We start from the raw sequence: 25,042 nt of genomic DNA, 5'->3' as shown, positions 1-25,042 counted from the left end.
TGCTTGATCAGGGTCTTATACATCACATAAACTGGTGCTTTTCCAGTTAAACTTTTTTTTTTTTTCAGTAGAAGATGTGATTTGTAACACATTCTGACTTGAAAAAACAAGCTTTCACTTGATACCAAAACACGTCTGTACATTTATGTCATGAAACCAGCCTTGTACACATGAATACGTATATAGCAATCACATATTTTTGTTCTAGCTGAAACAAATAAGTAATAAAATCACAGAAAAGCAGACATTTTAAACAATCATGACAATCATCACATTTTTGTATTTGCTATCAAAGAAAACTTGACACTTAAGAACCTATTTATATATTCAAAATTCAACTGGTGCTCTTGAGTGCATTTTTTATACCTGTCACATAAAATATTTTCAAAACTCAAATTTCATTAGCTTAATAAGTTTGATGGTTGAATGTGTCAGCCTGATAACTTATTTACTGAATTTCAGCATATTTCTTTCAGAAAATAAACTCTTTGGTCATTTTTTTGTTTCTTCACATTCATCAGTCATAACAGCAAGGTGTTCAGCTACAATTAAAGTTCAACAGATACAATTTTGCAGAATTGGGGACAAATTCACAATTATTTGAGAAATTATATGAGAGAAATTGATAAAATTTTCAACAGTCTATTTCTAAAAATCCATTACTACCAGCTGAATTCAGTGCATTAGGCTAATGTAATCAAACACCTATGTTAAAATCTGTTTGTCTCTGTATCATCAATGTAATACCACTTACAGCCCTGGTTCAGGTAAACAATATTTGAGACACAATGAGACTTAAGGACATGCTGCATTTAAATGCACTCAAAGCTTGGATGAATCTGAGATTTGGCCACTAAGGTTGTACATCTTCTCTATATCTGACTTTATTCTTCAAAGACTAAGAACAGACATATTCCTAACATAACTTAATGGAGAGATCTGTTAGAACACATCTTATTTTTAGAAACAAAGACTGTCTACTGCTGTCATACCTTTTAGAAATTATATTTCTAGGTTTCTCACCCTTAAAAAGGAGTGAAATTGATCGTATTGGACTAATGGCAGGTATTTAACTTTACTGTGTTCTTAAAATGTAAGAAGAACCATAAAATACTGTCTTTTTAATATTACACACATTTCAGACTGGAACAGCAAATTATGTTCTTAAAGTTCTCTCTGGCATTTAAAGTTGTGTCCTCATTTTCCAGATAGGTTAAACAGCAAATGTAATGTTAAAGAAAAAAAAAAAGAGAACTGTTAAAAATGACTACTTTAAGTGTAAGACTGGGACATATTTCACAGAAAAATCTTGTTTAAAAATCATAGTAAACAATCAAGTATTCTTCAGTGCACATAATTAGTATGTACATTATAATTTAAAACCAAGTATTGATGACTGCTGCTGCTGATCTTTTAAAATCTCTTACAAAATATAAATAGGATAGCCAAGAGAGGATAGCTGATAAACCATGACATAATGTTCTCTTTTCCTTCCTTTTTTTTTTTTCTTTCTCTTTCCTCTCCACTTGCACTGAAGTTTCTTCTGGCTTCTTCAAGAAAGTGCACACACATACACACACCAATTAATTAATTCCAAAACCATTTTTCTAAATTTCCAACGGACTTGTATTCCTGGTGTCTTTTCACATGATCGCAAGCAAGACATGCATGTGATTCCCAGAACCTAGGAAGGTGTACTGAGAAATCCTTTTTCCAGTTGAAATAACTAAGGTACATCTTGTTATTTTTGTCAAGCATCAGAAGGTATTCTGCCAGCTCTCTGGGAGAGAGAAAATCTTCCACATGTATGAAAGAGTCTGCTGGAATGTAGTTCTCATAGTTTTCTCTAGAAGGGCCCAGTACAACTGGTACTGATCCAGCCAGAAGAGCATTGTAAAGTTTCTCAGTAATGTAATCTTTGTGGATTGAATTTTCAAAGGAAAGGTAAAATTTGCAAGTGGAAATAGTTGGAATCAAGTTTTTGTCATTGACGTAGTCTCCGAAGGCTTGTCCATAGGTATGGATTTCAATGTATTTGCTAAGCTCATTGTAATACTTGACTCGAGCGTGCTCAGGGTTCCAGTTACTTACAACCCAGCAGACCAAGTTTTCCTTACTTGGCACTTCAAATGTAAAAGAACTTGTACCGACCATCATGAAGCCATAAGGCACCTGAATATCTGAATCACGCCGGTAAGTCAGGGTCAGGTTAAAGAGGTGTTCAATGCCAGTCTTTTGTGGAGTATGAGTTGGAGACTCCAAGTTCATCCAAATCCACTTCTGGAATGGTGGCCTGGCTTGTTGAGGTAAGTTAGTCAGATCCCAGCTAATATCCCTGTGATGAATGAGAACAGCATGGGATTTGTTATATAATGAGCGGTCAATAGTCAGATGGCACCCGTGGATATTGAACATTGTTTGGCAGGATGTTAGATCAAATGTTTGACCAAATGGCCAAACCCAGATCAAAATAGTAGTTTCATTAAGATTATCAGTTTTGGAAGAAAAAAAGCTCTTCATTTTCAAAACTGAACTGGCTGATTCTATGGGACCAGAGATCCAGCTATTTGTTGGTTTGATATAAATTAGTATCAATGCCATGAAACAGCCAAGGACAATGAAGATAATAAAAAATGGCCGGAAAATTCCTTTAGATGTCGATGTCATAATTTGTTCTGAGAAAAAAAGAGAAGAAAAGAAAGAGAAAATAACATCAGGTATTAAATTTCATGTCCTGTTAAAGTATAATGAAATAATTATAATTGAAATATATTTTACTATAGAAATTAAATATGATCATAATGGCATAATTATATTATATGTCTGGTTAGAGCAATCAGATATCAGACATCAAAATGGATAGGATTCTGGTATCACCAAGCTGTAACCTCAGAAATTTCCTTTGAGTGGAGACGGTAGGGGTTCTATTCATAACAAAGTTACAATATTTCTCCTCTTCACATTAAAAGCTAATTGACATTAATTAAAAGCAGAATTTTAATGCATTTTATACTTGGTATAAATCAGTATGTATCTTGAGAAGTCTTTTTGCTTAGAACCTAGGCCAAGAATTTTAAGAAACACAGAGAAAGCAGACACAATTACCCTTTGATTCTGTCCTTGTGCCTGTAAGAGATAACATGCTGCAGATTTTGTCCACCCATATTTGTGTGCATATATGTATGGAGGATATAGGATTAAAGGAATGAAAAAGGAAAGGACTGGAACTTAATTCTGGAATCAGTAATACTGTTAGAAAACTAGTTCGTGCCTAAAGGCTACATAGGGATGAACATTCGTGCCTTCTCCAGAGGACTCCTGAATTAGCTAGGGAAGGAAAGCAGCAACTGAGCAGCAATAGGGCAGCTTCTCTCTCTGTTCCCTTATGCAGCCTCCCATAGTTCCCACATAAAGAAAAATTAGTAAAAAAAAAGTCCTTAAGTATTTATGTTTTTATGCCACAGTTCTGTGTTAAGAATTAGAGAAAGTAGAGATAAAGCTGCATCTTTGTGAGCTACCATTTTTTCCATGGAAAAAAAGAGGTGAGGAGTTCTCATAGCTTCCTTTATCCTCTCTCTGGTTGTCTCTTTCCAAGGGAAGTGATAAAGCTCCTTCCCAAACTTCTCTTCCACAAGGTTCTTGTGAAATCTAGTAAAGTTAGTGGTTGCTTACTGTTAACCTTTGCTTCTGAATGTAGTCCTGTAACTTGGAGGTGTTCTAAAAATGAAAACATTTAACCATGTAAAGAGCGTGAGCATGAAAACTAATGTGTGAGTGTAGCACTTACAGTTACATCAAAATGTTTTCAAATTTGCTGTTGAGGAAATGAAAAAGGAGGAAATATCAAGCTTAGCTTTACTCTAACATTATATCTTGAGGAAAAAGGAATTAGCCACAGTGTGTTATCTGTTTTGGGACAGCAAATGGTCTTAATTCTGATTTTTGTTATTGTGGTGGGTTAACCTTGGCTGGCTGTCAAACGCACTCCAACATCTCCTCAGCAGGACAAGGGGGAGAAAATCAGACAAGAATCTTGTGGGTTGAGGTCAGGACAGGGAGATTACTTGCCAATTACTGTCACAGGCAGAACAGACTCACCTTGGGAAAATTAATGTAATTTATTGCCAATTAAAATAGGTTTGGATAGTGAGAAACAAAGACAAAAGTTAACATAATACCTCCCTCAACCTCTTCCCAGGCTCAACTTCCTTCTTCATTCCCAACTCCTCTACCTCCTCCCTGCCCCTGAACAGTGCAGAGGGATGGGGATGGAGGTTTGCAGTCAGTCCACAACATTCCTCTGGGCTTCTTCTTCCTGCTCACATTTTTCCCCCACTCCAACATGAGTCCTTCCCATGTGATACAATCCCTTCGGGAAAAAACCCTCTGTTCCTGTGTGGACTGTCCATTGACTGCAGTTCCTTCAGAGCATATCCCCTCACTCTGGTGCAGTGTGGGTACTGCTCCACTGTGGTACTGCTTGGTTGTGCTGCAGGGAAATCCCTGCTTTAGTGCCTGGAGTACCTCCTTCTTCCCCGACCTTGGTGCTCACAGGGTTGTTTCTCACATTTTTTTCCCTTCACTCCTCAGTGCCTGTCCCTGCCTTCAAATACACTTCCCCAGGGGTGCCACCATCTTGGCTGCAGGGCCCAGCCATGACCTCTGGTGGGTCAATTGGAACTGGCTGTGTCCTGCACAGGGCAGCCCTGGTCTCTCCTCACGGGGGCCCCGGTAGCCCCTACTGGGTGTGAACATGCAACACGGTTATATAAAATGTACTGGCATGTTGAGTCTCTTTTGTCTGGGCCCTTCTTTTTAGGACATAATTTAGCAGGTCCTCTCTGCTCTTAGCAAAACTATCCTGAAGGGATTAAAAGGGAGGAACTGCAGCGTCCATGGCTTTTGCACTTATCCTCATCAGTTTAAATACCTCTGAAAGAAAGACGTGGGTTTACAGCAACATCACATAGGCTTTCTTTAGTCTATTTTGGTTTTTGCTCGAAAACATGTCTAGAAGGGAGATTTTGACCTACAAGAGCAAGAGGCTGCTTCCCTGCCTTATTATAATGGAAGTCAGAACTGGGTCTCTGAGGAAGAAGGGATTTATGTTGAGCAGCTCTAGGAGATGAAGCTCAAGGAAAAAAAAAAAAGAGGCTAAGCCAATCTTCGTGTAACTTCGTTCTTCAGTTCTGTCGTATTGAAACCAACACACAGAATAGGTATAGCTTTTAAATGAACAGATAGCATGAGCTGAATCTGAACAATTGATTTGGAAAGGTTTCTATTCACAGAGACTGATCATTTTCTGAGGATTTAAATGGATGAGAAATCAGAAAAGGGCCCTAACATTGTGCCTTGTAACTTAGTCACCCTCCAGCTAATAGTCCTTTGACACAAGCATCTCTGATAGGGATTATTTTACACTAAGCTCTTCTCCTAACTAATAAAAAGCCCTGCATCATCACACGGCAATTCTTGCTACATCAGAAATAACCAGATATTATGTAGTCTGTTCTCTGCTTTAAATTCTAGTGTATCACGATTTTGCATTTGTGTAGGAAGCTTTTGAATTGCAATGCCAATGTGAGGATAAACACTTGCTGTTTGCGTTACCCAGAATACAAGTATTAACATCTCGCAACACTGAACAGGTGAATATCCTTATTTTACCCCTTCCAGATCTGTTTTCTCACTTTGCTTTGCTGTCCTGTGAACTCATGTGCCCCCTCCTGACCAGGGATCGTGTTTCTTATATTTTGCCTTTCACCAAAACACTGGCCTACAGCCAGGGTAATATTTTCTAGTTTTTCATCCTTTGGATTCAGAGAACTAATCATTTATTATGCAGACTCATTCATCCACTAGATGTATAGGCATCACTGGCATGCTTCATTTTGAAGCTACTGCTAATGGGATGGTCGAAAAAGGTTGTGAAAGCAAGACCCATTAAAACCTGGAATGAGAAATTTGCAAAGGAAGCAGAAGACCTGAGCAGACTCGGAAACCCCAAGGAGCTGGACAGAATTTTGTCATGAAATTCTATTTTTCTATTCCATTTTGTGCTAACTCTAGTAATAACTGTGAAGTTGTATACTGGGAATAGCAATAGCTTTCAGGATGAAGTGCTAACCTCAGATACAATAACTTTTGTGCTTTATAAAGCAGATTGAAGAACCTATGGAATGGGCCAGCAAACTCTACCTTCATGGCTTTTGAGACTGAGTCCTGTGCACAATACCGTGAAGGCATGACGTAAACACCCGTTGACAAATACTATTATCTTGAGAAGTAACTTGTACTGTTAGGAAGTATAGTTGCAGTTTTTTGTTTGTCCACTAGAATTCATGGAATATCTTTTTCACGATATTCTCCAGAATGTGGAGTCTTTTCCATATTTCTTTTTTCCTTCTTCTCTTTCATGCCCAAGATAACTACTGATCTCCTGCAGTAATTCTCACAATAAAGGTGTCTCTAAGGAAACACTAGTTAGAAGACATCCAGCCAAGTAACCTTAGCTCACCCGTCCTCTTCCATGGTTTTCCTTCTACCACAGAATCACAAATTTCCTTCTTGTGGATCCCCTCCCCCATCAATTTCTGACATGCCAGACCCACTCTGAAAAAAAAATTTTGTCCAAAAAAAAAAAAAAAAAAAAAAAAGTGTTTACTGAGACTTTTGCCAACCGGAAGAATTTGGTATTTTTGATAGTTTTGTTTTAAAGTGTATTTTAGAGTGTTATGGCGTAACAAGTGTTTTCTAGATGCTTTTTTTTCCAAGTTGAAAGTATACTATTTCATCAGTATAAGACTATTTTTCTCAGTACAAAACCTAGCAAGGCTCCTTTTTAAGTGCAAAACTTGGCGTTCCATCAGCAAGCAATTCCATTTACTAGCAACACAGACAGGGAGGTAATAATGGGGTACCAACAGTGTTAACCCCAAGTACACCAGCCAAGGCTTGCAAAAATATGTCTATTTTGTGAAAGCATCATGTTCACTAAGAAATAAAATGGAAATTTATGGAAACTGTTTTATCTTGGCTTCATTACAATAGTGACTTCTCATTTATTCCAGCTGGGATAGACAGGAGGGTTTTTTTCTGATTATGTTAACACTGTGTAGGGGAGAAAATGTAACCCTTTTTGGTAAATAAAATCAATACCTGTTTCCCTGGTATATATTTTCATCAGTTTGTCTGGTATACCTTCAAGGTTTTGCCAGTAGCCCAAAATATATCACTACTTGCAGAGCTATATGCTAGTCTAGAACAGATTTTCCGAAGGTAAAGGCATAATTTTAAAAGTAAGCTGAAGAAAAGATTTTTGAAATCATGGATACTGAATAATGAATAAAAAAAAAAATCACTTCTTACTTTTCTCATCTTAGAATTCTTAAATGATCTTTATCATCACTGGGTCTCAGGATAACTCAAGAAGATATACTTAAAAACCTCAAGATAATCTCTGAAGATCACTCCTGGCATCAAACAGGGCATTTCTGGCACAGAGGACTTATGAAGATTTTGGAGCAGAAGAACACAGAGGCAAACAGAGGTGTAGGCCTGTTTAGAAGCAAACAGGTAGCTAGGTAGATGCTCTAAGTAGTAAAAGGACAGTCAAATGCAGTGGGAACTGATAAAAATCACAAGCAAACAACTGTTAGAAAGAAGGCTTGTTTGAAATTGCTCTCCCTGTCCTCTGGCACGTTTCATCAGCTTTGGTCATGGCATATCTGCATTTATGCTAAGAACTGTGTTTTCTTAGACCACACTTCCAATTAACTGGAGCTTTTTCACCTGCAGTACTAAACGAAAACTGATTGCCTCAGGATAGACTTAGTGGGACTTCTTATCTCCAAGTTGCTGCTGTTTGTATGTGCCCCAGACTGCTTTGCTTTAGCCCTCTGAGAATGAAGGATGCTTCTTTTTATTGGAATTAACTCTCACTGCTCCTGCTTATTGCTCATCTGTTTCAGCTGGAATGGTGGATTTTCACCCCACTACCCAAACACAGTTCTTTCCACTCCTGTCCCACAGATTTCTGAAAGCAGCCCAGTATGAATGAAAAGATTTGACAGAGTTGCATAGAGTTAAAGGCTGAAAGATGAATGAGCTGCTAACCTCAGATGGCATGTTTTCATTCTATTGTTTGCAACATTCTTTTTCTTCCCCTTTCCTCCTCCTTTGTATTTTGGTTATTTGTTCAGTTCCACAGATTCCAGTTTTATGTATTTGCACTTTGTGAACAGCACAGAATCATTTTATACAATAGTGGTAATTTTTGTTTTCAACAGTTTTAAAACAATTATCTAAGAGCACCCTGAGGACAGGTAGCCATTAAGATAGACTGCTTAGGGATAGAGCTGAACCTACCACTGGGGACTGTTAAGAGCAGAATACACAAACACCATTAAACGATAAGACATCGGACTCTGCCCCCAGGTCCAGAGGGTGGGCTAGATAACCTCACTTTTCAGAGAATCGTAGAACTGTAGAATCATAGAATCAACTAGGCTGGAAAATAATTTTAAGATTATCTAGTCCTACTTTTACTTGGGACTGCTGAGTCCACCACTAAACCATGTCAGTTGATTCCTTCAAGCCTTGTGCTCAGTGTTAATATTAAACCACAGATTATTGTAAAATTCACCTAATAGTAGCATAAATTGGCAGCCTAAAACTTCAAAGAATTGCTGAAAAAATGAGTAAAAAAATTCTCCCATCTTGAAACTTGTATTGCAATCTATGAAACAACTATGCTGTGCACAGTGAAAATGTGAAGGAAGCTGAAAATTGCATGGACAACAATAAAAAAGCCCCTATTTTCAAAGGCTAAATGTAAAGCGTCCCGGCAACTGTGAGCTGGGATACTGCTGATTTTAGACAGTTTCTGAATCTTGTCCCCTCAGGCTTTACTGAGGAAAACCCTATTCTCAGCAACCTTCTCCCAGTTGCTGTTCAGCACACAGCATGCTGCTATGGCTCAGTAATCCCAAGCCCTCCCCTGTGATTGTCATCTACCCTCTCCTCCCCAAGGCAGCGACACACTGTCACTCTCCAGCTGCTTAGGCAACAGCTCAGTGGTTCCTTTCTGCAATCCAACTGTACAGCAAAAGGCATTAGCCAGGCATACAGAGTGTCTCAGAATAACAGACTAAATAGCTGCAGCACTGCTCTCCATACTGGAGTGACCCCATATTCACCCCCACTGCCACATATCAAAATAAATTAAAAAAAAATAAAAATTGAAATCCTATCAATAAGGAACTTTTCCAGGCAATCTGGTACTAGTGTCAGGACACCCCACTTCACAATGTAGTTGTGCCTCTTTGTAATTATGACCTTTTAGGTTTGTCTCAGAAGAAACATGGATACTCTCCATTCCCCCGTTTGGCACAACTGGAAAATACATGCATAGCACAAAGCTATCAGAAACCTCAGCAGCATTGCAGCCTTGGTAACATACAGATACAGGATCTTTTTTATCCTAACTTCCACATTGGCTTGCTCACATCACAGCTAATTTATGACTGAGCATTCTGTGAAAGGAGTGGTGGTTTTCCATACTTGGTTAGCTACAGAAAAGGGAGTTTTTCACCACAATAGCTTAGTAGCTAACTTTATCTGCTTTGCCAGATTTTTATCTTTGTGAAGACAAAACTCATCCTAGTGCTGCAGAATAAGACAATCCACACTTCCTTCAAAAACCCTGAAAGGGCTCTGCAAAAAAATGAAGCTGAACAAAGAAAAGCTGCTCCAGAAGCAAATGGTTTCTTTCTTTCTCTTTTCCATGTGGCTTGAGGACAGCAAACTGCTGTTCTCTCTGATTCTGCCAGAACTGCAGAAAGAGCTCTTCTGTAGCTTTGTGGCTGGCTTGTAAAACTGCAACCAAGCAGCTGAAATATGAATAACATACCTGCACAAGCTGTGTATCTGTGATCGTCACCAGCCCACCAGAAAGTCCTGGTTAACTCACAGTAACTGTGAAAATGGTGTGAGCTAAGCCAAACAGGCAGCATGAAGTGGCAGAAGAAGAATCATAGGCTTTTGTGTATGCGTGCTCAAGTCTCAAGTCCACATCCTAGGATCATAGCTGCTTCTGGCTGATTTCCTGGTATATAGTTCCTTGTACAATGGGAAACACCTCCCCATGCAAATCAGACAAATCAGAATCAGGAAAGAGCAGAAGGGTGCCTGCTTATAATAGTGAACACTTACTGTAGGGGACATGACTTCTGTGGCAAAGCAAGACTTTTGGAGCTCTAAGCAGCAGCTGTTTGTGTATGATTAGACTGAGTGCCGTAGTTACACTGCTGAATCTTGCTGCTTAGGCAAACTCAAAAATTTTAATTGGGATTTAATGCTCGGTTTTTTGCAGATACAATTGCATAGATCTGGATGATTCTGCCAGTGGCAGCATAACTCCTGAAACAGCCCTGTAGCCTACAAAGAAATCCCGAGAGGCCGCTAAAAAAATACCATAAAATCCTCATAATCTCTACTTAACATTTCACTTCTCTGCCTGCCTAGCACCTTTTCCTTATGAAACTGATTATAGCTCTGGTTTAGAATCCCTACTGATGTAACTGTTTTTTTTTTTAGGATGCGGGTCAATGTTCTTGCTGTAATTTGCAAAGTTGTAAGTGCTATGGGTACTAGTTACCAGAGAGATAACATCTGCCCTAGAAAGAAAAGAAAGCACCTAATGTACTCGAACCAATTGCAATATGCTCTATGGCTGAAAGGGAGAATGGCATTTACTAATACAGTCAGAAGAAACGTGGTGAAGAGAGGTGATGATTCATAAGCCTATTTTATTTTTTTTTTTTAAATATGTCCATAATCTTTGCAAATAAGACTTTTTTAATTTTATTTTTTTTTCCCTTTCTCCTCCCTTCACAGGGTGGAAAGATGGACGTTTGGTTTAGAAATCCTGAATTCAATTCAACTGAATTGAATCTCTTGTCTACTCTGAACAAAGAAGTAACCAAGTATTGGTCAACAGAACTCATGATAGCCAAGAGACTTTAGCCATGTTCTACTAGTTGTTGTCTAAATGACTCAAGCAGACATCCTCACTACTCTTTCAGTGTAAGAGCATTAGTGACTCAAAGTTTCAGATTAGAGTCTGCGTACAGAGAATAAAAATCCTTTATATCATACTGAGTGCAAAAAATGATGGTTATTTTCCATCTGGGAAAAGTGCATTTCAACTAAGTGATGTAGAGCACATGTGTGCGCAAATATAGCAGCACTAAATTAATGGACTATTGGAAAAATAATTTTCCCATTGCAGACCACCAGCTATGTATTTAAGGTGCCTTGTATTGGTAGTCCTAAGCATTTTAAAGAAAGAGGCTGGTGATTCTAAAACAAGACTCTTAAATAAAGTGCTTTGTCTTACTGGAGCAAACAAATAAGTAATTCACTACAAAGAATAGACAAGTTTAGACACTGCAAACAAGAACAGAAGACTTTTAAGAGTCCAGTCCAAGTGGCTTCTTCCTCATGCATAAGAAGAAAGAACCCATACAAAGTAAATTCAGAATCATTCCTAATAATATTATGAGAAGTTTAAGTAAATGCATACACACAACACAAATAAAATCCTCCAAAAGCTGAAACATTAAATACAAAGATTGAAAGCATAGTTTAAACAGAACATATATTTTAGATAGTGTATGTTGTAGCATCAGCAAAAATAACAACACTTAAACCATTCACACTGCACACTTCTGTGAGAAAGCAAAATCACAGTTGAGAGAAAACAATGGTCAATTTCTTTGCGTGTCTTTTTGTGTGCATCACAAAAAGAAGAGCAGAGTGCTGGAACTACTAGTATGAGAAGCTGAGAAATACAAAGCTTAACAAAAAGTCATTGAAGACTTTTTGTGTAGAAAAGAATATCCGTCAGAAATAGTAAATACATAAGAGGAATGGGCTGAAGGAACAACAGTCAAAAAATCCACTGGTAGTTACAAACACCTAGATGTTCTAAGGTGATGTCTTCCTGTTACCACTTACTGTCTGGTTTGCGTTGATGCCTCTGAGAGCAACTCTCAAGGTTAGAATACAGGAATGAAGAATATTCTGCACAGGCTGTTGACAGTACATTGTACAAAGCAGAACAGTTGTTAGTGCAGAGATCATACTTCATTTGAAAAAACTCAAGCTATTTGCTATTTCTTAGCTTAAATATTTGTGGTGTAAGTTAAAGCAGTTAATTCTGATGTTCAGTTACTGGGTTTTACTGTCATACATTATTCTACTCTTAATAGAGCAAAAATTCCACAATGAATTAATAAATTTTTTACCACTATATTAACAATTTAATATAAAATTACTTTCTATATCTTAGAAATACAATTTGCCAAGCAGTCTTTTTTCCTATCTTAAGGTTTGCAGCCCATAGTTGTTCTCTGCTACAACCCTACTGTACAAAAGAAAACCAAGTGTTTAAAAACAGGGCAAAGAAAGAGTTTTCCTTTGTTCCTACATGAGGAAGAATTTATATAGCCATCTTAAGCAGAAAGTAACTTTCTAAGGAAAGTCAGCTGAGATAGCTAGGAGGAAATACAAGGGAAAAAAGAGAGAGTAAGAGAAATAAATTGGAAATGGGTAAAAAAGGAGCTAGATAAGAGGTCAGCAGAACTCTATTTCATTCTGTATTCTGCTCTAAGGACAGCGGTGTAAAGCAAAATCATGTCAGGCAGTTGCTTTTGCAACCAGTTTGTGAATCCCTGCAGTTAATACAGCTTAGCAAATGTGGGTAGGAATGATTTGATGACTAGAATAGTAAGAGGGACCTAAACTTCTGGTTGATTAGTCTACCCCAAGCCCTGAAACAGGCAATACTAGTAGGGATCAGGGGAAACGCTGGCATCTGGCTCTGAAACTGCAACCCTGAAAACCTCTGCTTCTTGGCTTTTAGTGTGGTCATGCTTAAACTCTCCCTGGCCCTCTGCCTTTCAGGCTCTTGTGCACTTAGCAGCCTGCTGCTGGCACATCCCCAGAAGGGGCTCATTATTCAGAGGGAAGGGCCACTCAGAATCAGTGAATCAAGCTATTAACTCAGCTCTCAGCCCTAACGATGTAGTTGCACCTACAAGAGCAGATTTCCTCTTATATGTGGTGGTAACAACTTTTATTTTTTTTTGTCTGATTTTTAAAGAAAAAGACATAGGATGAAGTCCCTTTTAAGCAGTAGTTAAAGCTATAACGTATTAGATATGGAATCCTACTTTAGCCTATAGTAATTCAGACCTAGTTATTTCACTTTCCTTAAAGATTTGCTAGCTCCCAGGCAGAAATGGTTGTCAATTTTAAAATGTGTGAGGAGCTTTAGGATTAGAGACGAAGAATCCTTCCTCCTTAATGGAGCTGTAGCTGCTAATCAAGAAACTGATGTTTTCCCTTGGTATCTTTCTGTCTATTGCTTGTTGACTCCTTAATGATTTATTTCCAGGGCCACAACTACATCAGTAGAGAGCAGAATCAACTTATTTCCCTGTGCAGTTGACAACCCTCTAACGATGGCAGAGGTGGTTTGAATTTCCTTTTTTTGGAAAGCTCACTAAAACTGGGCTGGGTTTCTTTTTTTTTTGTGAATCCTCCTCTGACTGTGCTCCAAAAGGTGTAATTCCCTAATTTCTTTATAAAAGAAAGGGATTTGGGGCTACCTTGTCTCAGGGGAGGATTCCCAGCTCTGAATCCCACTCCTTCAGAGCACTGGATGTGCCATTCTCGGCAGTCTCACAAGCACATTGCTTGTGCTGCAAGTCTCCATCTTTCGGTGCCTAAATTATTTCCTGTTTTAGGTAGGTGTTCTAATCAGCCTAAGGAGGCTTTTGGGCAGACAGCCAGACATACTAATGTTTGGTGCACAAGCTGTTTTTTGAGTGCAGTTTTTTGGTTTGCATGATCACATGTGGTCAGATGTCTCACAGAACAAAGATTAAAATACCACAAAGTCTCCCCCCCCACACAAGATAAATGGAATTTCTGCTGGAATATATGTACTGTACGTTTTACCAGGGCAGTTATAGAGCCTGTTAGTGCTCTGACAAGTCTGGCAGAGGACAAAGTGGTACGAGGACTTCCTGGCTCTTCTGTCAGTTTAATGTGAGTTTAGCTGAGTGGGATTTAATTTATGTTAATTTAAGTGTCAATAATTTTCTATCTCATAGACATATAACATGATGCTAATGACATATTTCCTCCTTTGAAATCTACAAGTTACAAGCAAAATAAAATCTTGCTCTAGTAATAACAATAGTTCCATTTCTGAAATGCCTTCCATTAAAGAATTTTTGGGACTTTTACAAGCAGTAAAGAAGTTTTAATCACAGCACAGTTAGAAAATTATTCCTGAAACTGCTTTATGTGTAGTAAAGGAGGCATGGAAATCAAGTCCCAGAAAGATAAAGTGATTTTCACAATATCACTAAGATTTTAACAGATATTTGACAGTGATGACTTCAGTTTACATCAAAACAGTTGAGTCTGTCTGTTGAATATTTTCCCTCAAACAAATGTCACCAAAACCTAGTCATATCACATTTATTCAGATCTGGCACATATTTTTGTTTCAAATCTCTGAAAACACATCCTAATCTTGTTTGCAGTAAATTAGTAAAGGGAAATGGAAGATTTAATCAGATTAAAGTCAATGACACCTTGATCTGTACAATCACAGAAACCACAACTCTTTTTCAGAGCTATAGTTGAAAGTGTCAGCAAAGCTGGATTTACTGAAAGACAAGAAGTATCAAAGATTCAATCTTTCTCAAAGAAACACTGCAAAACCTATTAATTTCAGAATGCTTAAGGTTTTGCTCTTTCAGTTGATTGCAGCAACATATCAGAAGTGAGAAAAATAGCTCAACAGATATTCCTTTGTGATGAAAGTTAACTTAGAAATGAAAAACCTAAGGCAACTTAGGAAACAGCAAGACAGACGTAAGTCAGAGCTCAGGGAACCTAAACACTGGAACAAGTTACAAATAATAAACACTCCCATATACAGACATAGACACAGGCACACACAATCTGTAATCTTAGGAAAGATTTAATCATCCATTAAATGTGCTTCACAGTTTTCACACCTGCACCATTTTATAAATAATATAAATATACATAAGTATAAACATAAATATAAATAAAAATATAAATATATACACCATTTATGTGGTATTTAAAGCACACTTAAGTCTTTAGATTCCCTGAATCTAAAGACACCTGAAATGTGTCTTACCAATTCTGCTTTATGTTTCTTCGTAGGCATACCCTTACATTTATCTGTATGTATGTAGTATATACACATGTACTGTACACGTATGCTTAATGAATACCTAGGGAACTACTGCCCAACCTGCTGCATGTGGACAGAGGCAGTGAGATGTGCTACTGCTTTGCAATGTGACAGCCAGTAGGTGCAGAAGGCAATGGAGCGACTACTACTGCCATACTGGCAAATAGAAGGGAGAGAATCAGAGCACTGAATTCACTGAAGCACTGAGGCAGGGAAGGAAGAGGTGGTGGAAAGTGGAGACGAGGATTATTATTATTTGAGAAATAATATCTTTTTCTGTCTTATGAACCTTAACTCTTTTACCAGAAAGGCCATGACACAAGGCAGTGCTCTCAAATACTTCAGCAAAAGCACAGCAGCAAGCTGACTACTGCAGTCCTGAAGATTTTTTACAGCATGAGATGCATGAGACCTCTGTATAAATACCTGGAGATGGGAAATCTGCCTTTAGACTTTTGGAAAAACTCTAGCAAGGAATAGAAGGCAGCTGCTGCTGAAATATGACATGGGGGAATGGGGTGGATTTACTCAAGAATCTTTCCTAATAAACAAACAAGCATGTTTATTGACACAGTTGATATAGACAGAAAGCTTCAAAGAGAACGGATTCTTAAAATCCAATTTAGTTTCCATTTGTACTATACCCCTTTTTGTATTTTCAGTATCAGCAATTATAATCAGCTCAATTTTTATTACCAGTCAGTTTCTTTAAAGTTTTCTATGCTTCTAGGTTTTGAGTCATGAATATAACAACTATGATAATTATTTTCAAGCAGCTATTTCTAGTGGCTTAATATTAACTGCAATACAAAGGTCTAAGATTTACGTTCATGTTTAGTTTGTTGGTTTTATTTTTTAAATAAAAAATTCTAAGGACATTGTAGAATAAACTCTTTCAAAGTTTGTTTTTTGGGGAGTTTTTTGTTGTTTGTTTTTTCAACATATTGCCTGCTTTCATGTAATCTTAGTATCTTCTGTTCATTTTCTGAATTATTCCATTCAGGTTCCTATGTCATGCTCGACACCTTAGCATCTGGGTTTGTAATTTACCGTTCTGCATAATCATGCTGTACAATGCCAAAAGGGAAGATTAAAATGTAAATAGAATACATGGGAATTAATTCTATTTAAACAATTCTGTACTCACAGAGGTGGTTGTTTTGTTCTGTCCTGCATGCAAGAAGAGGATGACCTGAATGCACACATACAGTTTGCTTTCTTAGCACTGTTAAGACTAGCTGCCTGCCTGGGAAATGTACCTTCAGCAGAACTCGGCTTCTGTGTAGGATCAGTCTCTTTCTTACAGACCACAACCTTCAGCAACAGAGAGGGTTTCTTTCATGGAGCTTTATTCATCCTGCAGACTGATTTACCACTAGAGAAAGTTTGGCCAAGTTGGAACAAAGAAGGCATTGTGCGAATATAGATGCTGGCAGGAGGAGTTTTCATAACTGTCTTTGGTGTCCATTATGGAATAATCATCAGGTGGCAGCTAATATGTGCTGCGTAATAGGTAAATACACCATATGTAATACGCATATTAACCAAATGCATTTTGCTTCCTTTAAACAAGTAGAACAAAACATGCGTGTTTCAAACTGTTAGAAACCAGACATATTCATTAGAAACCTGAGGTTGAAAACCTAGCTGTGAGTCATTTCTATCTTATGTCAATCTGTTTGAGCACATAATTAAAGTGAATTCATGATTTTATTTCTTGGATGTTGAAGGAGTGGCAAAGAGCCTGAAGATGCAGTTGCTGGTGGCAGTGAAAACATTCACAGCATGTTAGAAATCGGATGGCCCTTTACAAAGCGTGAGAACCATTTCAGGCTCCTGCAGGAGCTCTGGCTGGTTTGGAAGCACTGTTGCTGAATGCAGGAAAGGTTAATGCTGCAGGACCCCAGGGTGGTCTAGCCCTCACCTTCGTTTGGAGCTGAATATCATTGTGAAGCTACAGAGAAATTCTGAAACAAAGCCTATAAGGATGCTGGGGAGGGATCTTCATTAGGGACTGTAGTGACAGGACAAGGGGTAATGGATTAAAACTTAAACAGGGGAAGTTTAGATTGGATATGAGGAGGAAGTTCTTTACTGTCAGGGTGGTGAGGCACTGGAATGGGTTGCCCAGGGAAGTTGTTAATGCTCCATCCCTGGCGGTGTTCAAGACCGGGGTGGAGAGAGCCTTGGGTGATATGGTTTAGTGTGAGGTGTCCCTGCCCATGGCAGGGGGGTTGGAACTTGACGATCTTAAAGTCCTTTCCAACCTAACTATTCTATGATTCTATGATTCTAATAGTCTGTGCAAACATAAATGTCTAAGAACTGAACGAACAGACAGTGAGGGAAAGCAGTCAGGGAATCCTTTTCAGAATTGCAATATGGCTTCAAAGCAGACCACTTACGCAGAGGACAATCACAGCAGCAGTCACAAGAATAATCAACCATGCTTGATTATTTTTTACAATCTCAACAGTAAAATATGCCAAGACCTAGTATGTTTGCCAAAGGAACAAAAAAAAACCCCTGATATATTGGGTGTATGCTTAATAGTATATTAGCATAGTGTATCTGCAAGTTATTTCTGAACTTGCCTGCAGTTCCTAGTGAGCTCCCAGTGACACCTATTATTAACAATTGATTAACAGAGGAGGAGAAAGTCTATGTTTAAAAATCTGAGGAGTACTTCTATAAAGTGAGTTACTTCAGATTGTTAAGTGTAACTACATGTGCATAATGCTTTTTCTAGTTTCCAAATACTGTAAAATTAACTGCAAGACACAGATTTTCAGGTACTAATGAAATATTTATAAAATTCCTTAAAGCTCAAAGGAAGTCTTCCTGCTTTAAGCTGTTTGTCTGAATGCCAAGCAAGCATTTATTCAATGTCCATGGGGTAAGCATTTAAACAGAGAGTAAAAGATTACTTAACAGAAATTGTGTGTGATTGACAGATATTGGAATTTGACTGCATTTCTGAGTTATTTAAGATGATATCAAAGGAAATGTGTGCATCCAGAAAAGCTGGTTTTGGATGGCTGACCTTTACTTGCTGATGAAAGTAAAATGAAATAAATTACATTTCATCTTCTCTGAAACTGTCGTATAATGCTGAGCTGAATTGTAAATATTTCACTAGGAGACTTCTAATAGGTTCTCAAGGATTTTATTTTTCTTTTCTAAATAGAGAATAAAATATGATAATCTCCCAGGAGACTTCTGGAAGGATATTTTAAATTGTCATTTTGTGCAAGGAAGCAAGACAGAGTTTTGTAGAGTTGATGTGTTGATAGTATGATTGCTGTAGCTAGATTTATTTTTCCATTGGGATTTTACATCACTGTTTTATTTAACTGCCACATATAAGAGAAACTACATAAAAGAGATAGTGTTCAGGCAAAGTGGTACAGAATTTAGCTTTGAAATAACTTGATTTACAAAAGCTAAAAACAATAGCAGTGTTTCCACTGCTATTATTGTTTGAAATGCAGAGGAAAGATTTTTATTACTTTACAAATTTCTGCAGTGTATAAGCTGTTTTTCTCTGGTAGCGGAGGACAAGCTCAAGTTTGCTGGACAGTTTCTATAAACTATGTTGGGAATTACTTTCTTGTTTTCATTGGACAAGGTGAACTAAGTGCCCTTTGTTTCCTATTCTCTCTCCATACATTGGTTCTCAAATGATTTTGGATTCTGATGAACTAGGCATAAAACTATATTTTGATCTATGAAAATTCAAGGAAACTTGATCACAAAATGTTGTGGGTTTTTTTGTCCATTGTCAGTTCGTCAAGACTAAAATTTGTTTTGAGAATGTCATGTTTGTTAACATTTTCTTGGGGATATTTTTTGTAAGATTTTGAATAAATTTTCAGGGAAGCCCATAGCTGCTTTAATACCTGCTCACCTCATCAGGGAGGAAATGGTTTGAAATTTAACGGTGATAAAAATTAGAACATTTTCAATATCACAACAATTTTCAGAGGAAAAGAAATCATTCCACCTATCAATTTATGATACCCTTTAGGGTATCATATGGAAGATTTCTCACCCCCCGTCAAGCCTGGAGGACAGGAACACAGTGTCACGGGCTGTCAGTATCGATATGACAACACCACCATGTTTTTCTCCTTGAGTTATACAACTGGATCACCCTCTAAAGCAAAGCAAGGGTAGAAGAAACATAGCTCTCCTTGATACAGATGTAGCCTGAGTAGTTTCCATCAGTAGATAATCCAGCAACTGTTGCTCTATCAGCAAGCACCCAGAAGAGTACCATGCTTCCCAGTGTCCCCATAGCTTTTAGATAAGGGTACCTCAAAGGATGTGCCTTAAAGAGCTTGTACCTGTAACATGCACATGTACAATACCTCTGAGATAGGTTCCTTTTGAAAATTTCAGTCTCCTCACTGGTCCTATACTGATCACCTCCAAAACAGGATGGTGATAATGATAGCTTCATGGTCTCAGTCTCAGACATTGTGATTCTTATTAAGAACATCTTTGACCCCCTCTCTTACTTACCTACCTCTTTCTTTTTTAATTCTACTGCTGCTGAAAAAAGATCTTTTCTTCATCCTCTGACCCTATCTTCATCTTTACTTCATTCCTTTTTGGGGCAATATCACACCCTTTATCAGAATTAGGGAAATCTGGCAGTTGCAGTAATATCCTAACAACTTACTGAACTAATCAAATACTATGGCCAGTGTCACTTTTCCTATCCTTTGTCCTGATTTAGAGTTTACTATTTCTTGTGTATTTGCCCATTTTAAGGCATATCAACAGAACTTTGAGTGTTCTTGATAGGGCCCAGCATGTTAATCCAACAATTATTACACATATGGAAATCCTGGAATAAAGTCCTGTGAGAAGGCTGGGATAACAGCACTTGGAAGCAGTGCATTATTTTTTCTTCTGGTATTACTCCTCAGAGAGGGGAAAGATTACCAGTGCCCAGATAACTAGAGCTAGATAAAGAACTGGAAACCTTAAGACTTCAAGAGGTTCAGGAAAAACAGGATCTCTAGACTGTCCCAGAGTAAAGATTGAAGAATAGAGGCAGTTTCTTGATAGTGTTATTTGTTTTTTTAAACATATTTTGTATTATATAGATTTCCTACTGTGTCATTTATTCTGTATTATCAATTCAGTATTGAAGATCTATGGGTTTACTGTGTTATTTGCCATGCAGAATTAATTTCCATTCCTACAAGTATATACTTGACTAAGGGTGTTAGTTTCTTTCATGGAGATACGGTGCAGCATGTATTACATCCGTGACATTTCCTGCAAACTTATTTCTTAATCTTACATGCATTTCATACCAGCCTTGCTCTGCTTATTATTCATTATTAGAGTTATTCCTCATTCCCCCAGCAGCAGACATTTAAAGTTAAAAATGTCTGCAGGATCCAGATCACTGATGTTTCAGGTGAAAAATTTGCCTGATTAATGAGCATGTATTAAAATCCATTTAATTTAGTTATAATACCGGTGTTTTGCATATATTTTCTGCACCTAAGGTTGCAGGCTTCATGTAGATTACTACGCAAATGCCTCATTGGAAATAAGAGGCATTATGTTCTTCCACCTTTGTTCAGCTCTGACTGCTTCTAACCCCAGTTAGCCCTGCTTCTCAGGTCTTCTGGGAGATGCAGGTGACAGTGCTGCCACCACATAATGCTGCTCTGAACCACCAAGTCACTTCCTCCTATGCTCCTCAGTAAGCCCATACCAGAGACATGCTCTGGCCTGACATCCAGCTGAAAACAGCACACTAAATTAATTCTTGCTGTAGCTGTTAAGGAGAAGAATCACTCAGATACAGCAAAGAAAAGGAGGCTTTGAAAATAAATCATAGAATCAGCAAAGTTTCACATCATCAAGTCCAACCGCTACCCCAGGATTGCCAAGTCCACCACTAAACCATGTCACTAAGGGCCTCACCTACACAGTCTTTGAACACTTCCAGGAATGATGATTCTACCAATTCCCTGGGCAGCCTGTTCCAATGCCTGATCACCCTCTCTGTGAAGACATTTTTCCTAATATCCAATCTAAACCTCCCCTGATGCAGCTTGAGGTCCTTTCCTCTTGTCCTATCAGTTGTTACTTGGGAGAAGAGATCAACCCCCACCTCACTGCAACCTCCTTTCAGGTAGTTGTAGAGCAATAAGGTTCTCCCTGAGCCTTCTCTTCCCTAGACTAAACAACCCCAGTTCCCTCAGCCATTCGTCATAAGACTGCTTCTCCAGACCCTTCACCAGCTTCATTGCCTTCTTCTGGACACGTTCCAGCAGATCAGTATCTCTCGTGTAGTGAGGGGACCAAAACTGAGCACAAGATTCAAGGTGCGGACTCACCAGTGCCCAGTACAAGCAAATGAAGACTGCCCTGGCCCTGCTGACTACTCCATTTCTGATACAAGCCAGGATGCCATTGGCACTCTCGGCTGCCTGAGCACAAGCTGAATCCTGTTCAGCCGGCATCAATCAACACCCCCAGGTCCTTTTCCACTGAGCAGCTTTCTAGCCACTCTTTGCCAGGTCTGTAGCACTGCATGGGGTTGTTGTGGCCCAAATGCAGGGACAGGCACTCCCACTCAACGTAGTGTCGCCTGCAAATTTACTGAGGCTGTACTCAATCCAATCATTCATATCATCAGTGAAGATATGGAACAAGACTGGCCTTAATACCGAGCCCTGAGGGACACCACTGGTGACTGGTTGCCCACTAGATGTGACACCATTTGCCACCACTCTTTGGGTGCTGCCATCCAGCCAGTTTTCTATACAGTGAAGACAATTCTTAGCCCTGTGCTTTTGGACTTTGGTGGAAAAGTCTCCTAAACAGAACAATTTCAATGGTGTGATAAAGAGGGGTACCAGAAGGACTTTCTTGTAAGTGCCAAAAGATACGGGCACATCTCCCACAAATGTGGGCTTCCCTGGTCCTCAATCAGCACTTTACCTTTTGCTTGGCAGCTTTGAAAGCTGTTGTTATGTCTTGAATAATAAGGCCCACTTTCTCTGTATTAATGGTGGCAGATGTTTACTACCACACATCATAAGTCTGAAGGTGTATTTCCATTGTAAATACAGAGGATGAAACCTACTATTTGAATGTCATTCCCACAGCTCGACTAACACTCTGTCACTGTCATTTTAGCATCCTAATTACATCAACATTGTCCTTTGTGAGTCATACTGCAGATTTCCAATCAAAATATCTCTGATGAGGCAAGTAGTATTATGGCAATCAGGCAGCCGAGCAACATCTCTAAATAATCTTAGCCAGTGCAACATCCCAACTGCACTGTAGAACATAGATTTGAACAGCTAAATACAGCAGGAAGGTACACATCACTCTGAACTGCTCTAGCTTAGATAGCTATTGAGGAGAAATTAAATATGCATGAGAATTGCCAGACTTCAGTGCATCTCACCCCTGGAACCTGATAACATTGAATGATGGTAAAGAAACAGCAAGAAAATATAATTTATGTCAGTTGGCATCTTCCCTGTGTGCTTGCATACATGCAAATGGATTCCCACAAAAAAATTCCCACACCATAGGCTTATTAAAAATGTTTTCCCCAGGAAGCCTTATGTTCCTGGGTTCTGCAGCACTGTGAATGCACAGAACTTCCATTTTCCTGAAGAAATAAATTTCTAGGAATCGCAGCTGTCGAACAAAGTTTCAAAAATTAACCTGGTGCACTCCAAAAACTAGAGAAGAAAAAAACACAGTACTGACTAAAAGAAATCCTGTTATGGGACTGTGGGAAAGCAGCTCTGGAGTTTCACTGTTTGGTACTTTCAATACAGTTTAAGGAACTTGCTTCTTGTCCTCTCAAGGCAGAGGACTTTTAATGTGAAGGTTTGAAATAGTCTCAAACAAATGCTCTTTTTTAAACTTTTTTTTCTTTTCCTTATGTGTCACACAGATCCAAACCATGACTGCAGAATACTTTGTGTCTTGAGCAAAATTAGGCTGAATACACTTGGCTGCAAGGCTTCGTTAGGAACTGGTTTAGCAATTGAGTAGACCCAGAGAAGAAAAATGCTTGAATGAAATTCTTTGTATTTTGGAACTCATCAGAGATATGGCATGGATATGGTTTGAACTGCTCTAACACTATTACTGGCACAGGATGACTGCTATAATTTAGAGAAATTTGCCATTGGTTAGATGATCCCATGATGTTTTAGTGCATGTCAGGGCTATGCTATTTGGGATGTGCTGTGATGTACTTTCTGGACAGTTTTGGGTGGATTGTTTTGTTGTTTTGTTGTTTTTTTTTTTTTTTCCTCCTAAAATGAGCCATGAAGTTTTGTAGCTTAGAGTCCCATTTTCTTTTTAGTACTCCAGGACTAGGACACTGGTAAAGCAAAGATTCTTGCTGCTTAAGCTTTTCTCCTCCCTGAGAATGTATGCCACTGCTGTTTGCACAGGATTGCCATTTGATAAAGAAAACAATGCCTGTGGGTTGCCAGCAATTCTGAAATCACTGCCCTCACTTCTAAAACATGAGGTGAAATTAAGAATGTTTAGTTTGTGATAGTGCAAAAATACATCGAACTTTTATTCTTCTGGGGAAAGTTATCCTGAAATGAAAAAACCCAATCATTTCAAAGCTGCTTATGCTATAAGTAGCTAAAAGAGATCTGGGATCTGTTCTTGGGCAGGAATCCATCAGAACTCTCTGTTCTGAATAGGTCATTGATCTGCAGCAAGTCTTCCCAAATGTGTGTGTTCCCCATTCACATTCTACTCTTTTCCACAGATTTTCCTCTGATTTTCAATCTTAATACTCAATCAAGGTATCAGTGTTTAAAATTGCTTCCAAAGGACTGCTGACTGTTACAGCATAGGTTTGGAAGTGCTGCTATATCAAAGGCATAATTAGCCTGCAAACAAGCCTCCTTTTCCAAGTAACTGTGGAAATAATAATGACTGGGCTGGTATTAAATTTTGCTATGAATGAAAAGATTTATCTTATACAAATAAAATCTCCCTCTATACAAACAGGGAGAGGTTTATCTCAGTGTAACCAAGACCGGTTCCCTTGTACTGATTGAATTCTCTATTGAGTAATTGGGATCTGTGACAGCTTTGGGCTTGCAAATCAGCACAGATGAGATCCAGGAGACTGGAAAAATAAAAAGGGAAAAGTAATCAATCAATTTACTTTCTAATATCAGTGTCAAGTTCATGAAATCATTGGATCGTAGCCTTGGCACGTGTGCCCTCCAAATAAGCACAAAGTAAGCCATTTAGGTTCAGATATCATGTGAGCACAAGCTATAATCTATGTCCTTCAGGAGGACTGTCTGCACTGATGCCCTTAAACACAACTCGGAGCAGAGCTGGCTTGCTTCTTGAGTATGGCCAGAACGGTTATACAAGATAAAACTTATACAGCACAAACACTGTGACAGTCCTTAGAAATTATAGTTTGTTAGCAGTTCTATTAATTTGTGCAAGAGGGCAAGTAGGTCAGAACTTTGCTCACAGAACATATGCACTGGTAATAGTACACTACATAGCACTTAAGTGTAAAGGCTTTGCCATCAGAAAGATTGACATGCACTTTTTTGATGGACACCAAGCTTTTTCATTTGGTAGAATATAACCTCTAATATTTGGTAGAATATAACCTCTAATATAAATTCTAATATGACTTGAATGCTTGAAAGAAACCATTCTTACTCTCAAGGTGATACTAAGAAA

The 25,042-nt window shown here is 38.4% G+C and overlaps 1 protein-coding gene across 4 annotated transcripts in view; it reads right to left on the bottom strand.

Moving 5' to 3' along the window:
- Nucleotides 1-1,285: 1,285 nt before the first annotated feature.
- The window catches only part of FUT9 (fucosyltransferase 9), a 104,275-nt gene continuing 80,518 nt past the window's right edge, over nucleotides 1,286-25,042 (bottom strand). For 3 of the 4 annotated variants that reach the window (XM_057410811.1, XM_057410810.1, XM_057410812.1), the window contains one exon: nucleotides 1,286-2,675. In XM_057410811.1, coding sequence (XP_057266794.1) covers nucleotides 1,588-2,667 — 1,080 coding nt within the window. In that variant the 5' untranslated portion in view covers nucleotides 2,668-2,675 and the 3' untranslated portion in view covers nucleotides 1,286-1,587. Of the gene's footprint in view, nucleotides 2,676-4,178; nucleotides 4,447-25,042 lie in introns of those variants that run through there. The other variant, XM_057410813.1, reaches the window with a different exon arrangement.

The sequence above is a fragment of the Pezoporus wallicus genome, unplaced genomic scaffold (assembly GCF_028554395.1).
Source record: "Pezoporus wallicus isolate ANWC-B61680 ecotype Strahan unplaced genomic scaffold, APGP_CSIRO_Pwel_v1 contig_747, whole genome shotgun sequence".
NCBI classification, from domain to species: domain Eukaryota; kingdom Metazoa; phylum Chordata; class Aves; order Psittaciformes; family Psittacidae; genus Pezoporus; species Pezoporus wallicus.
Note: the sequence above shows the minus strand (reverse complement) of the source record. Positions and strands in the feature narration are given on the sequence as shown.